We start from the raw sequence: 16,296 nt of genomic DNA, 5'->3' as shown, positions 1-16,296 counted from the left end.
GTAAATTTTAATCAGCATATTGATTTATATTTGAGCAGCACAACTAGTTTTAGTATGAAAATAATCTTAATAATTATTAAATAATCAAATTGGAATGGTACATGCTTTATCGTAGGAAGTGTAAGCAAACAGAATTTCTTTTCAAGAGTTAGTATGTTTTAAAGTAATAAAATTAGTAATTTAGAGAATAACTGAATTTAATTTTTTTTACCTTTGAATTTTGTAGAAATCACATGAAGTTGGTTCTAATGACATTATGATGAAAAAACCAAAACAATTTGTTTTTAAAATTTTATTAGTTAGTTTATATTAAATCAATGATTGATCATTGCCCAACATATACCAAATTGTATGAAATATAATACAAAAAAGTGAAAATTAAGTGGTGGTGTATTATTGAGGTGAATGAAAAATTAAATAACATAATCAACAGTGGTGAACATCTGCCCTGTTGTATGTAAAATGCCAAGAATTTGAAAGAACATCATACAATATCATTAACCACTAAAATGGCAATATTCTTTGTTAACAATTAAAGGCTATAAAATTCTTATTAACTGGATATTATATTGAATATGGCCAAACAAAATATTACCATTCAGTTGAAACAGTTATAATGAACAACAAGGCAAATAATCATTAATCAAAAACCGATCACATTTTCCACTAACTCTGCTTATTTCTCCGGTTTTGCTGCATCTTTAGTCGTTAAAAAAATGTCATACATTCCATCAGACTAATGAATCTGCAAAAACTTTTTTGCGATTCATTTTTTTTAAATACTTATTATAAAAGTGCACTGCTTTAATTTATGTTAAAATCCTAAGCAGATACTTTTTTATTTCTTGAACTAAATTTCTGAAATTTACACTTGAGTATTGCAGTTCCCCACATAGCTTTATTCTGAATAGATCATATAACTAACAGTCTTGCATTTATTACTCTAATCGCCTCATTTGTTTCAGAGAATTTACAATCAGACCAGACAGTAGTGAATGCTTATTATTAATAGCCTTATAAAAGGATCAATGCAATAAGCTTCCACAAATTCAATCCATTCTTAGCACATTCTCTAAATTAGAAACTATTGTAGAATTGTCAAATTAGCTTGGGGCATATCAAAATGTGGGAGACTTTTGCAAAGAGCAGTTTTTTTTTTTCCTCAATTAGTCTACAACTTAATCACCACTCCACTTCTGATAAAAGGTTGACTGGCAAAATATCTGATAATTGGTCCCGCCTGTTTCTTTCGCAACATTAAAAATTTCTATACATATATATTATACATTGCCTTTTTTTATCGTTTCTTAAATGTTCATAAAATCTTTTAATTTATAAAAATATTAACATTATCAAGCTCATTTTTACAGATGGGGATGGTTATGTCCAATTGTCATGGTTTTGTGCTTACAAACATTTGTTTTCATAACAAAATAACATTCCTGTTTCCGAAATAATCTGAACTCTTGCAAAGATGTTTCCTAACTTTCATCAATATCAGAACTGAATTCGTAGTAAGAATCCTTGGAGGGTACATTTTTCGAATAACTCCCGGGTCCACGTCTTCTGAAGCGTTCTATTTCAAAAACACCACCATGGAGTATTAGAAACTTATTCCTCTTAACCTTGTCAGAATCTAGTTCATCCCCTTTCAACAGAGACAAATAGTTCTCGCTGATTTTTTTCTTAGTGTCAAACTCGGCAAGGTTCACTCGATCGGGATTGAATTTAAATATTTTGGGATAATTCCTGGATTTGTTGAGGGTCATACTCTTCAGAGACCTGGGTTTGTCCTTTGGCTCACTCTGATCCTGTTTGGTCACTTTTGTTCTAGTTCCACTGGAGGCTGGCCTGGGTGGGCGCCTCAAAGGCCTTCTACCTCCCGGTACAGACCTTACAGTGGATCTAGCTCCACCTCCTGGTAAACCATCCGGAAATGCCTCCCGGACGTAATCTGGAAACTGGAAAGGTGGTTCTTGAGTAGTTGTTTTAGAAATCCGGAATATTTCTCCGAATTCTGGAAAGTACGGCATTCCAGGATAGCTATCGTAAAAATTGCCATACTCCGAAAAGGTGTCATAAGGTCCTACGTCAGATGAATAGAAATTAGTTGATTCCAGAGCATCGTCAGTCCTTGCATTAAGACTGTTCTTAGAACTGGAATTCAAGGTGTGGTCACTCTTGTCCGCATGATTTTTCTTCTCAACAATGGACAATGATTTACAGGTGGTTAAAATGAAGATGAGGATCTGAAATGAAAGAAGATAACATTAATCCGTATGAAACTAACAAACAAGAGAGTTTCTACAGATATTATAGTATATAAATTTGAAAAAGTGGTGGCAGAAATAAAACAAACGTCGATATTATATTAGATTTGTGACCAATCTATGCTGCTACGGAATTTCCATACTTTCCTTTCCAAAGGCAATGACTTAATTTTTTTAAAAAATTAGATTTGACTATTTATAAATAGTTTAAACAGACATATTAAAATAAATACGAACCTTATAAATTGAATAAATATCTTATAAATTAAATAAATACCTTATAAATTGAATTTACTAAACCAACAATCATTATTTAAAAGACTACTCGAAAATATTTGTCCGCTCTCAGGAGCGAATTAGCATCTCTGTGTCTAAGCCTATTTAAAGAGAAAATAACTAATATGAAGAAAACAAGATAAATTTCATCAAATACTTAGTTACCATTTTCTTTAAAGGCATTGTCCTGATTTCTCATAACAGTACTGCGCCTGTAAATTTACTAATATGAAACGTTTAAACAAACTATTAATTCCTCTATGTGTAATAAATTATACAATTTCCTCTGAAACTACGTTATTTGATGACCAAAATAATCCTGAACTTTTTTTTTCATACTGCTAACAAAATCTATTCCTAATGGATAAATATTGCTAAGTGAATCTTCTGTTGAATGCGTAACCTTCATGCTCTTCGGATTTCAGTCACACTTCAGAAGGTTTTGATTATTTCTATTCAAAAGTGGAGAAAAGAAGATAGGCTTTTTAGAAATGGAAAGAAGAAAAAAAAGACGATTTTCACAGGAAGAAGAAGATTTCATCACGAAATCTTCCTCGTGGCATCATTCGCTTGCATGATGACTGCTTCAATTAAAATCTAAATTGCCGACTTTACGTCAATAAGATGGACAGGTTGATAAAAACGATCATCCCTCACCCCATTTAACAAAGAAATATAAATATTAAATTCAAATTTTTTTTTCTACCATCATTCGAAATTATTAAAATTATTTCCGGAATAGTTGAATATCAAATTGAACATCATAATTTTCTGCATAAGTAAAAGATATTTCATAAAATTATGTCTATCGGGTTTTCTTTTTAACCCCATTAACGCAATGCTACCAGCATTAGTACTTTTTAAGGAACTTTCTTCAGTGAAGTTCTTGATACTGTCCTACAATAATGGAAGAAACCCTTTCAGTTTTTGACATTTTTGTCAATTTCTCCAGAAATACTCAAAAAAATGTTTTATATATTTAGAATTGTTTAGTTCAAGCGATTTTTCAAACTTAGCTACAAGATTTATAGCTTGTATCAATTACTTTTGTTTTTATTTGTAATTACTGCATCAAATTTCGTAAGCCTAGCTTAAGTATTTAAAGAGATACATATTTTTATTAAAAAAAAAATAAGAAAAGCTAATTTTTTGTCTTACGTCTTTTTTTCTTTTTTGCTAAAATTTTAAAATTAATCCGTAAAATTAAAAATAAAAAAAAAATTTAAAATTTTTGCTTTAAAATTTGAAAAAAGTTCGTTTACAACTATGCAAGATATGAGTATTTACAGTAGTTCTTTTTTACTGCGCATGTGCTAAAAAAAATTTTAATTTTTTTTTATTTTACTTTATTTATTTATTTTGTTCAAATTTTGCAGTGAATCGGATTTGGCAATTAATGAAAAAAGTCTTTTTGGAATACCTTAAAAACGTAAAAAGTTTTGATTAATTTTTTATGTAGTTTTTTTACTTTATAAAATATACCTCAAAATTATCAGTGGTTTTCCACAAATTTTATTTTGTAGTATTTCAAATGACATTACCTTATAACCGGACAGTAAGAACAAAATAAAATTTGCGTAAATCATGAAAAATCACATGAACTAACTAAACAACTCTAAAATTACAAAATAATCCTCTCAGTATTTCTTGAGAGATTTAAATATATATATATAAATAATATATATACATATATATATATATATATATATATATATATATATATATATATATATATATATATATATATATATATATATATATATATAAATATATATATATATATATATATATATATATATATATATATATATATATATATATATATATATATATATATATATATATATATATATATATATATATATATATATATATATATATATATATATATATATATATATATATATATATATATATATATATATATATATATATATATATATATATATATAAAGCTTTCGATTATCAAGTTTCTGGATCACAAGATTTTTTTTTCTTTTCTAGATCATTTTTGCAGGTTGAAAATTATTTAGTTTGAAATGGTTTTACAAACATAATTATAACAATATATTATGACAATATATATTGCATAATTATGAGGGTATAGTATATTAAAGCAAAATTGTGGGAACACTTCTATATTAACTCCATGTAAAGGAATGTCCTTTTAGCAGCAAATGTCTTGGAAGATTTTACGTGACAAAACTCTTGGCACAATTTGAAAAATCATATTTGAAGCTTTTAGAAATGACATCATTATTACCCTTCCAGAGTTCAGATCGATCAAAATGAGGAGAGTAAGTTAATGACTTTTTTCTATCTTTAATACCAGCGAAATCATTCTACTAGATTGCATTATTCATACAAGAATTCTTTTATAATTAATGTAGTATTGAAAAGGAAATAAGCTTTTACCCTCCTACGCTCATTTTAGTCAATGTAAAATTTGCGTAGGTAAAAAAGACACCATTTCTGTATGCTCCAAGTGCGTGCCAACAGTTTTTCCACGCAAAATCTCAAAACATTTGCAGCTATAAAAAAAAAGTTACGTATAGCTATATTGAAATGCTTCCTGTAACCCATGTAAAGGTATATATATATATATATATATATATATATATATATATATATATATATATATATATATATATATATATATATATATATATATATATATATATATATATATATATATATAAAGAGAGAGAGAAATGGCGACAGTGTTTCAGCAGAAGAAACGGTGGCTCGGGGAATAGAGCGCTCGTCTTCCGATAAGGGGACCCGGCTCACCCCGACCATAGCGCTGATTTAAAATATCCTCATTGGTAGACGGATTATGGGTTAGAATCCCCTTAGCATCGGGCTTAACAGTGAGAGGTTTCGTGGTCTTTATCTTCATATAACGCAAAATCTGGTTAGTTCCGTCGAAAATTCTCCCACATGGCTAGTTTGTCCCAATGCTTGATCCAGGAGCTTCCTTGCCTTCTAAATTAAGTTCAAAATTACAAAGTCACGGCTTTGATCATTGATAGTTGTAGCCTCAAAATTAGGTTGGCTGTTCAACACTGGTATATAAAATAAAAGTAAATTTTTGAGAAGGCTATTGGAATGTGTGTGAATTGTATTCTAATTAATATTAACTTTAATTGTATTAATTAATTTCACTTTAATTAAAATTTTGTGCTCCACAAAAGATTTAGATATTTACTATCGACAAATATTGATTATAAACAACTAAATATTTACCCCATTTTTTTTTCATTTTTCATATTAAATCAAACTTAGATAATATTTCTTTATCACAGCAAACTTTGTAGGCTTGTAGTGACCAAGATTTATATTCTGATAAAACTATTGATAAACCAGTAACTATTACAGCCAATAATTATCAGAGGTTATGTTTCGGAAAAATCTCTCTCATATACCAAATTTTAAAAAAAATTGGGTAGCTATCTAAGCAAACAAAATAAATTTTTTTGAAAATGCTTATCACCATTTTTCATTTTAAGAGCTTTGTCCATTTATCACAGGCCGAAATTATTGCCTTGTAATAAAAGTCTTCATTTAATGCTTCAAGATTTGGCCGATTCCTTCTATTAATTTTCTCAAAGACTGTGTATTGGTTGTTTTCCTAACTTATTTATATTCCTTGTAATGAATTCAATTATACTAAAATAATTATCTATTAAAAAAAATTTATTTTTTTTAATTCAGTAGTTTAAAATATTTTTAAATATTTTAATTTCTTTTTCTAACTTTATATAGTTAGGCATTGATCCTTAAAAAGAGATATTAAATTAAAAGTGACTTTAAATTTTCTCAATTTTTGCGATTGTTTTTTTTTTACCAAATTATTCCTACATTTTAAGCGGCATTTTTTTTTCTTCTTTTAATTTTTGTCACGTAATATGTATTTAGAGTGATATTTATTTCACACCTTATTATCTTTTTACTACTGTTTGTCACACACGTGATTATTTTTAAGATTGCTTACTTTTACTTTTAAAAGCGTATTATTCCAATATGTTTTTTGTATCTGTCTTTTGTTTTTATATTTTTCCACGTGCGTTTGTTCCGACAGGAGTTAATCGTTTCGGGCCTATAGTTATTTTTTCTTAATGAATTTTATACATATTTTTTATAAAAAAAAAATTTTTTTTTAGATATTTGCTTTTTTCGTGTTAATTTTTCACGTAATAAATTTTTTTTCGTGATTTTTATCGTATTTCGTTTTAAGGTTATTTATTTTTGATTATATTTACATATTATTTATCTAAAGTCTTTTTTTTTAATAAATCTATGCTTTTAATTTGATTTTATGTTTTTCTACATTTTTTTTCGAGAATTTATGTGATTTGTAAATCTGATTAAGTGTATTGTTGTTTTTTACTAATATATTTTAAGCACAATTTTTTTTTCCGTTGTTTTTTGTTTCTTTTTTTTTTGTTTTTTTTGTTTGTTTTCTTTTTCTTTTTTTATTATACGCAATTTCTCGGGGTGTTTTTTTATTATTTTTTTTTACTCGAAATTTTGACCAGGGCATGAAATTTCAGTTCTAAAGGTACTAGTCAGACTAAAATTTTGGTCGCTACTATTTTCACAAAAAATATGAACTATTTTCAAAATATTAACGCATGAAAACCATTTTGGTGTCCAAAACAATAAGAGAAATGTAGAAATTGAAAACATATCTATTGCATAGTAATAATAAAATTTAACTTAAAATAAGGTTTCCGCGATCTCTCAACAGTTTCAAAATCATCCACATATCATTAAAAGTCATTAAAATAAGAAAAATAATCGAAAATAAATATACATGAATTACTATGTGTCAATTGCAGCCCAAGCGTCGAACTCTTAACCTAGTGTAACTCTCTGACTCAATTGCTTTTGAGTCAAACTCTGTTATACTACAGTTACACTTGAATCAAACTCTCTTACTCGCTAGGCCTAAGTATTCTGCCGTCAATGGCAAGCTGAAATTTCGAGTCCTGATTTATGCTTTTGTTTATTGCACAATAATATTAGCATTTTTATTATCATTTTTCATGGCTATTTCATGGTTCGATAATTTGCAACAATTAGCAAATTTATGGATGCATCGGCTAAAAAGCGAATCAGTGATTCACCGTATCAGTAGTGGAGCGAATCATTGAGTTAATCAATTTATGAAAAAATCAGTTAACTGACGGTATTGTTAATCAGGACTGCCAACTACAACTTAATAGATAGGTAGACATTTAATTTAAGAACTAAAGTTTTCAGGGTTTTGGTTAATTTTGCAAATATATCAAAAGTTTAATCACGTAAGGTTTGAAGTAAAGTGGCATTTAATATGTAGTTTTGAATAATTTTTATGTACAGTTGCAGAAAATAACTTTAAATTTATAAAACAAAGAATCATGCATTAGAATAGCAGTTCCTAACTGGTGTTCCGTTGAACACTAGGGTTCCATGGGAGAGTTATAGGGGTTCCGAAACTATTTTTAAATAGTTTTCATTTTAACTTTTTTGAAATCTGTAATTAGATCCAACCAACAATTCATTATTTACTTATTGTTTCGTTCACCTTTCCAAAATTATATAAATAAAATGCCAATGAGAGAGAAACGTTGAACATCTGATCCAATTTTATGGGTTTACGACAACTAATGTTCAACTCCGTAGCTTTGTTATTTTGAACCCAATCCAGAAGACAAGTGAACTCCTGGATCGAATATTAAGAGAAATTTGAATTCATGGAGGACTTTTCGATGGAGTTAACCCGCATTTGCGTTACATGGACAGGAAGAGCACGAAAACCACCCACGGTTAGCCTGACTACAAGGGGACTCTAACCCATGATCCGTATACCATTGAGGATATTTCACGTCAGCACTGTGGTCGGTGTAAGCCGTATGAGGAATTCGTATCAACTGGGATTCGAATCACCTCATTGGAAGGCGAACGCTCTATCCCCTGAGCCATCGCGGCTCTACTCATAAATATAAAAAATTCTAGAAGTCCAAATTGTATTTAATTGTTAATACATTCAGAATTTTCTCTATTTACTTTATTTTTAAAGTCGGGTTTTTCCTGTAAGAAGATTGATTATTTAGGGTTCCGAATCCGAAAAAAAAGTGGGAAGCGCGGCATTAGAACAGAAACTAGAAGAAATTTTCGCCAAAAGTGTAAAAAATTGGCAGCCTTGGTAAATTAGGGATTCGCTATCGAATAAGCAGATCAGTAAATAAATGAAACAGTATGTAAATATATACAAGGAAAAAATATGTTTTTAAATCTCTGATTGAGGAATGCACTTACGTGTAATTTATTATTTCTTTTTATTTTTTATAATTTTCTAAACTTTACAAGCAAAAGTTTACTTAACACGCTTGTCTTTATAGATTTATTAAAAATGCAGAAAGAAAAAAAAATTTAAGAAATAAGAAATGTTCACAAAGGGGTGAAAGACGAATGAATGAATAATGCATTTTTTTTTCTTAATTTCTTTTTCCCATGGTCACATCTGTGAAAAGGACATTTAGTAGAGCAGGACATTACTTGTCTGAAAACTCAAGTTTAAACTCAAAAGTGGACCGGATTTTACACGGTCACAGTTTCGTGGCCATAGGGGAGATATGTCCTTTTTTTACCTATTTTTTTTACGAATTTATAGATAAAACTATTTGCGAAATTAGTTTGAAACGGAAGAAAACTGTGTATAATATTTTAATACATTTCATTAATCCGTTTTATCCCGATTTTTTAAATTGAAGTGGTGCAAAAATTGGTTTTATGAAAAAAGTGGTATAGTATGTTATAGTATGTTATTTAATTAAATGGCTAATATCAACTATTTGTTACCATTTCAGTTCGAAATGTCCCTGCACCTTATAGTTACACATCTAGTGATAGAAACTTAAATCATTAATAAATTATGGTGGAAGGGAAACTTTTAATTCTCCTAGATAAAAGACAAAATTGAAACAATTGTCCTACATATGTCCTACATACTGTCCTTCCTATATATGTTTTTTCTTTTTTCTTTATTTAAACAAAACTGGGTGCCTAGGCCGCGCAGTGGCCCTTACCCCATTCATCATGAAAATTATATACAGTGGATAAAACATTTTGAATTATGTAACAATGTGGTAACATTATAATAAAGTAACCATGATTAGAAGTATGTACAAACTTGATCGGAGGCTATATATGTTTTTGAAAAAGGAAATTGTCCGATAAATATGACGCTGGCCACTAACAGGTTAACTTCTTGTGAAGTTTTGGTGAAAAAAATAAGTGAACAATAATAACTACTTTAAAAGTAGAGTGACAATAGATTTTCAAATTACACTCAAGTATTTATACAGTCAGGTCGAGGAAATTAAGACTGGGCCTCCTTCGGTTAATTGAAATATTCGATTTTTAAAGGTAGTATCGTTTTCAGTCTCTATTCTCCTTAATAAGTTCTAAAAGTCAAATTTCTTTTTAAAAGTTGAGTTAGACAGTAAATAAATGTAAGACAATTGATAAATGTTTTGTTTTTTTTTCAAATTGATCTATAACAAATCAAAATATTATGTTAAAAAATTCATTTACTTTTAAAATTAGACATGTACTTATTATATTAGTCTAATTATATGTAGTTATTATGACACTTAATAATTATTAATTTTGTAATTATTATACTATTATATTAACTTTCTTTTTAAAAATTATGTTGTTTAATAAAGTAAAAGCAAAGCATTTCCGAGCCAGTCCTTTGTGGGTCAGAGGGTTAAAGTTTCGCAATTTCATGACCTTACGGCATGACGGTCGTGGCAATGTGGTCAGTATTGCGCACCGCTTTATTTTCTGGGCAAGCTAGTACCAATCGATCTAAAGCTATGTGAGCTTCAAGAAGCGACTGGGAATCGAACCCAGTTTTTACCCTTACTAGTACACTGCTTTAATTACTGAGTTTACACGTAATTAAATTTAATTTTAAAATGTCTATTGAATAAATGTCTCTGAGTCAGATAGATCTATAACAAATAGAATCTATTTAAAAGTCCTTAACACTCTTCGGATGACCAAAGTTACATTGAGAATAGAGAAAAAGAAATTAACATAAATTCATAGCATGTCATAAATTAACATGAACATAAACAACAAAAAAAAAAGATTCTCGTGCTGTTGAAGTATGACAGGAGGGAAAAAAGGGGTGGAAAAAAATAAAGCGTTTATAAAAAATCGAGGTTGATTTCGGTTAACAGGAATATTTGGATGAAAGAGATTCGGATAATCGAACTTTTATTGTCTATGTATGCTGTTTAAGACTGTTCTCAGCTGCTTAAGGATATGCTAGAGGGCCTCAACCCATACTCGCAAACTTCTAGCCTTTCATTTCTATCCAACTTATAGCTCAGTTTGTTTTAAGCTTTACATTGCGCAAATTTCATCGATATATGTTCTGGTGTTTTGTGTAATATAGGTATCAATTTTTAATTCAGAATTTTATTGTAAGACTTTGATTGTAATCGATTAATCAAATTTATTTTCATGTTCATTTAACACCACTGATGAACTGACTTTTTAAATGGTAGATTTAAGCTTTTGCACACGAAGGTCTCGCTCTGACACCTTAAGTTATCTGCCACTCTGAATGTTAAAGTTTTTACATTTTAATGTTTGGTAACCACATTTAATGGCCCAAGGGTATTATATACAAATTATGCAAAATACATTGGTCTGGTTATAAACAGCAAATTCATTTGAAAAGATCATGTCAAAATCAATTAACAGTACAGTATAATCAGCCTGTCATAAATTTACAAGTTCTTCTTTGGAACTTTTAAATGGAACACTGACTTAAACGCTTACTCTGTATCTCAATGATAAGTCCTATATTAACTTACGCATCTCCAGTCTAGTGTACTATCTCGCCACCACTCCAAGTAATACTCAAAAGATGTCAGAATAAAAAGTCCGAAAAATAACACGAGATGGTTTATATCCCAAATAAGAATACATCGCGTTCTCAACATTGATATTTTAGATCCAAAACTTAATTGGAATTTTTTTAAAATAACAATAATAGTTCTATTTCTCAACACTCAATTTTTTTTTTCTTTTTTTTACAATTTCCCTAAAAGTAGAGTTTCTACTTTCAAATATTAGTGGAAAAATTAAATATCGGAGATTGAACGTAAATAACCTTGTTATTTACTAAAACAACAAGATTCGATCGGGTCGTCTTCAAGTTGATTTTTTCCCCCAATTCCAAGCAGGTCATGACAGATCGGGGTTAATGTTTTTTTTTTTTTTAGATTTTGCAACAAATAGTTTTCTTTCTTTCTTTTTTTTTTCGATCCCTTGGCCTTCGATTTAGCTGAGTTCGATGTGTTGGTACAAAATAGAAACGTAGGAGGAAATAGAAGAAATGCTCTATATTGAATTTTAAAAGGATAATAAACTTAATAAACATGAAATTTTTAGAAAAATATTTTAAACATTAAAAAAATTTATGTTTATTATTTGGTATTGGTTTTTTTAACAATAAAATAGATAACTATAATTATTAAATAACAATTTTATTAGCAATTTAACCTTAATCAATTAATTTAAGAACCAGATTAAGAAGAAACAGTTAAATTATAAACTGGTAGTAATTTTTTGATTATTAAAGGTGTTTTTTTTATTAAGATAATTTTTTAATCTGATTAGTAACTGGATCAAATTTGACATCTACCTACATTGTCACTTACTCATCAAATCATGCCGTTGGGTTGATTCGCTTAAAATTTACTTTTTTCTCTGTTATGTCCTTCTAAGATCTGAGTTTTAACCCTTTCGGGCCGACTGTCACAAATACGTGACAGCATAAAACCGTATCAATCAGGTTAAAAATATAAAACTGGTAATCAAAGTATTTCTTTAGCAGTTTATTTGTGGGCGGAGTAATAATTGTTTGATTTATTTAATTCACCAATCCTTTGTTCAAAATAAAACTATTTAGTTATACTTTGAATTAACATTGATTATATATATGTTTAAACTAACAATAATTAAATTAAAAGTAAAGTAAGTCTGTCAAATTAGCAACGACTACATTTAAGTTACCGTTTTTTATTTAATTACAACTTGATTCTGATTTTGTACGAATGCTTTTCTGAATCACCCGTCCCCAAAGGGTTAAGCAATGGCAGGAAAGATGAGTTTTACTTAGAAATATGTGTAAAACTAAACGCATAGTTGAAATATTGAGCGGTTGAAGCGAGTTTCGTTGTCTTTTTTTTAACCATTTACTTGATTTAAAATCATACAAGTATACTCAAAAAATTACTGGCGATTAGTTACGTCAAAATTTAAGTGGGGATTAATAATGCAAAATTTCTTCCCCTTACAGTTTTTCGCATCTTATTTATTGGGCAACAAGATAACGCATGGCCGAATATCCATTTATTTCTTATATTATACTGCTACATTAAACATATATGCATATTAATGCTATCACTTTATGTAATTTCTCCTGTGTAATAAATACCGATAAAAAGTAACTTAGTCGCTATTACACATTTAACTTGAAAAAGAACTTTAAACCTTTGGGGACGGGTGATTCAGAAAAGCATTCATACAAAATCAGGATCAGGACGTAATTAAATAAAAAAACGGTAACTTAAATGTAGTCGTTTCTAATTTGACAAACTTGCTTTGTTTTTACTTTAATTATTGTTAGTTTAATCATATATATAATCAATGTTAATTCTAAGTATTACTAAATAGTTTTATTTTGAGCAAAGTAATGGTGAATTAAATAAATTAAACAATTATAACTCCACCCACAAATAAACTGCTGAAGAATTACTTTGATTACCAGTTTTATCTTTTTACCCTGGTTGATACTGTTTTATGCTGGCACGTATTTGTGACAGTCGACGCAAAAGGGTTAATGAATTAAATTTCCTTACTGGGTCAAAATTATTATAGAAAAATTTCAATTTTTAGCATTTTTTGCATATTGTATATTTTAGAATATTTTTAACATATAAGTCATGAAATAAAATCTATTAGACTTAAATGTGATGTTTATATTTCGTAGAACTGTCCAAATGGTGACTCAAATCGAATTTCTTACCTTGCTTATAATTTTTCATCGTACAGTAGGGAACCGATTATCCGGAACGATCGGGACCATCGATATTCCGGATAACAGATTTTTCCGGTTTTCTGAATCGCTACAAAAACCCGTTTTTTTTTATAGTTAAACCCAATTAAAAAAAAAAAAAGTTGGAAATAATCTTAAAAAGAAGAAAAAACGATGAAATAATACACTAATGATTATTTCCAAAATGATGGTAAGGTAAACATCTTTCAAAAAAGAACAAAAAATCCTAAAATCCTATGAGGAAAAAAAAAATTTTTTTTTTATATATAATGGCGGGAAAACTAATCGAATTTCATTCCGGTTTTTTGGTTTTCCGGTTTTCTGATTTCCGGATAACGGGTTCTGTATTGTAACTAAAAAACTTCTACCAACGAGAGTAAATCGATTTGTATTTTTACATGCACAATCACTTTGTAAATGACTAAAAACAGAAAAAAAAGTCTTTCGAAGTTATAAGAAGAAATTTTCGAAGTTATAAAATTGTACAAAATGTTGTGCAATATATTAACACGTTCACACCGGGAAAAGTGAAAATACTGGTACGGGAAAAGAGAAAATACTGATAGAAGAACTATTTCAATATAAGATAATATTCGAGAGGAGTTAATCTATTCTCAACAATAACAATTTACTGTAAGAAATTTATCACGGCGAAGAAGCAAATCAATATAGAAATTGCATCCGTTAAAAACAATTGGTAGTTATGGATTTTTAATATTCCCGGAAAAAAAAACTAAAAGATGAAATTAATTGTTACCAGTTTTTACTCCGGTGCGTTGCCAAGATGAGACAATCTAGCGTGACTCACCGGTGGGTAACGCCGGCGTGAACGTGTTAAACGCTGGATCCTTTCAATTTTCTCCATTTATTTCTCCATTTATTATCCGCTGGATTCAATGAAACTTTTACTTTTGAGAACTTGAGAGAAGACAAAAACTTCAAGATAATGGCAGCTTATTTTTGTAGAGACGCAACTTTGCCAAAAATAAAAAAAATTTATTTAATTTTATGTTCACTTCAATTTGCATGAAATTTCTAGATTGATGGGGGAAAGTGTCCTTAACGTCCTAAGGAGCCCAGATAAATTTCGATTATGTTTTTTGGGGGGAATAAAAAGAACGTGTTCTCCAAAAGTAAGCTGATCATAGTCCTGAAGAAATTAAAGATCTGGTTGTACAACGTCTATATGAATATTTGAAAACTGTTTTATCTTTACAAATTGATATTCTTAGAACAGAGATCCGTCGCAGGGTTTCTCCGACTGATATAATTTAATTAAAAAGGTGAAAACGTGAGTTTTCAAATGCTTGTTCAAAAATTTTGATGAAGATTATAATTATTTTTTTTAGAGGACTCTAGTTAAATAATCAAAGAGTAAAACACAGTGATGGCTTTGCTTAAAAAGTTAACACTTAATCAAATGTATTTTGAGCTTTAATATTAGCACCAGTTTATATTTTAAATACTATTTTATATATAAGAAAAATCTGCACAACTTGATATAGTTCAATATTCATCTTGCTAGTTTAAAAAAAGCCATTCGATGCAATGGTAGCATATTGAATAATAAGAAAATAAATATAAAAAAATTGGATTAGCTAAAATTGAAACTTTACAAATACAATGAAATCACCAAGGTTGCAACGGCCAGGAAGAAATTAATAAGGATTTTTCGAAACTATTGAAAAATGCCTGAATTTAGCTTTCACTTGAGAATTAATTATCCTCAAAGTACTTTTTTGCTTCCTTACATATTCAGTTTAAAGATTTATTAGTTGCCGTGATAAATTTCCTTACAGTGAATTGTTATTGTTGAGAATAGATTAACTCTTCCCGAATATTATCTAATATTGAAATAGTTCTTCTACCAGTATTTTCTCTTTTCCCGTACCAGGATTTTCACTTTTCCCGACGTGAACGTGTTGAAAACATCTAGATTTATCTCCTTTTTGCTACCACATTTAAAAATAATTTTGCTGACTGTGGCAACGCTGCATATACATTCATTTAACTAATTTTAACACTTCGAGAGATGCCAACAAAAAAAAATTTCAAGTGCTAACGAAATTCAAATTATTTTTGCTTCAGTATTTTTCATTTTAACACGTTCAAGGCGGGGTGACCCACCGGTGGGTCACGCTAGATTGTCTCATCGGGCGGCTCACCGGAGTAAAAACTGGTAACAAATAAATCTCATTTTATAGTTTTTTTCCGGGAATAATAAAAATCCATAACTACCAATTGTTTTTAACGGATGCAATTTTTATATTGAATTGCTTCTTCGTCGAGATAAATTTTCCTACGGAGAATTGTTATTGTTGAGAATAGATTAACTCTTCCCGAATATTATCTAATATTGAAACAGTTCTTCTACCAGTATCTTCTATTTTCCGCAACACCCGGCGTGAACGTGTTAATAAAAAAAGTACATCAATGCAGAACTGGAAAATAGAATTTTTATTACAATATTCAATGTCTCCATTAAAATGTTGATCCTTCAGAATCCGTCAATGTGTGATGAAAAGAGTCATGTTAAAGGAGAGTTAAGAATTTATAACTTTAAAAATTCACATATTTCAAAGTTGTAATGTAATGTAATGAATGTAATATAATGTATTTTGC

At 29.0% G+C, this 16,296-nt stretch overlaps 1 protein-coding gene across 1 annotated transcript in view; it reads right to left on the bottom strand.

Annotated features, from left to right (window-relative positions):
• Window positions 1-277: 277 nt before the first annotated feature.
• The window catches only part of LOC107455231 (uncharacterized), a 65,292-nt gene continuing 49,273 nt past the window's right edge, over window positions 278-16,296 (bottom strand). Inside the window, exon 2 of the mRNA XM_016072735.5 lies at window positions 278-2,249. Within this exon, the coding sequence (XP_015928221.2) occupies window positions 1,482-2,249 (768 nt within the window). The 3' untranslated portion in view covers window positions 278-1,481. The remainder of the gene's footprint in view (window positions 2,250-16,296) is intronic.

This window comes from Parasteatoda tepidariorum, chromosome 5, assembly GCF_982258835.1.
Source record: "Parasteatoda tepidariorum strain Cologne lab strain chromosome 5, Ptep-v5.0, whole genome shotgun sequence".
In the NCBI taxonomy this organism is placed as follows: Eukaryota; Metazoa; Arthropoda; class Arachnida; order Araneae; family Theridiidae; genus Parasteatoda; species Parasteatoda tepidariorum.
Note: the sequence above shows the minus strand (reverse complement) of the source record. Positions and strands in the feature narration are given on the sequence as shown.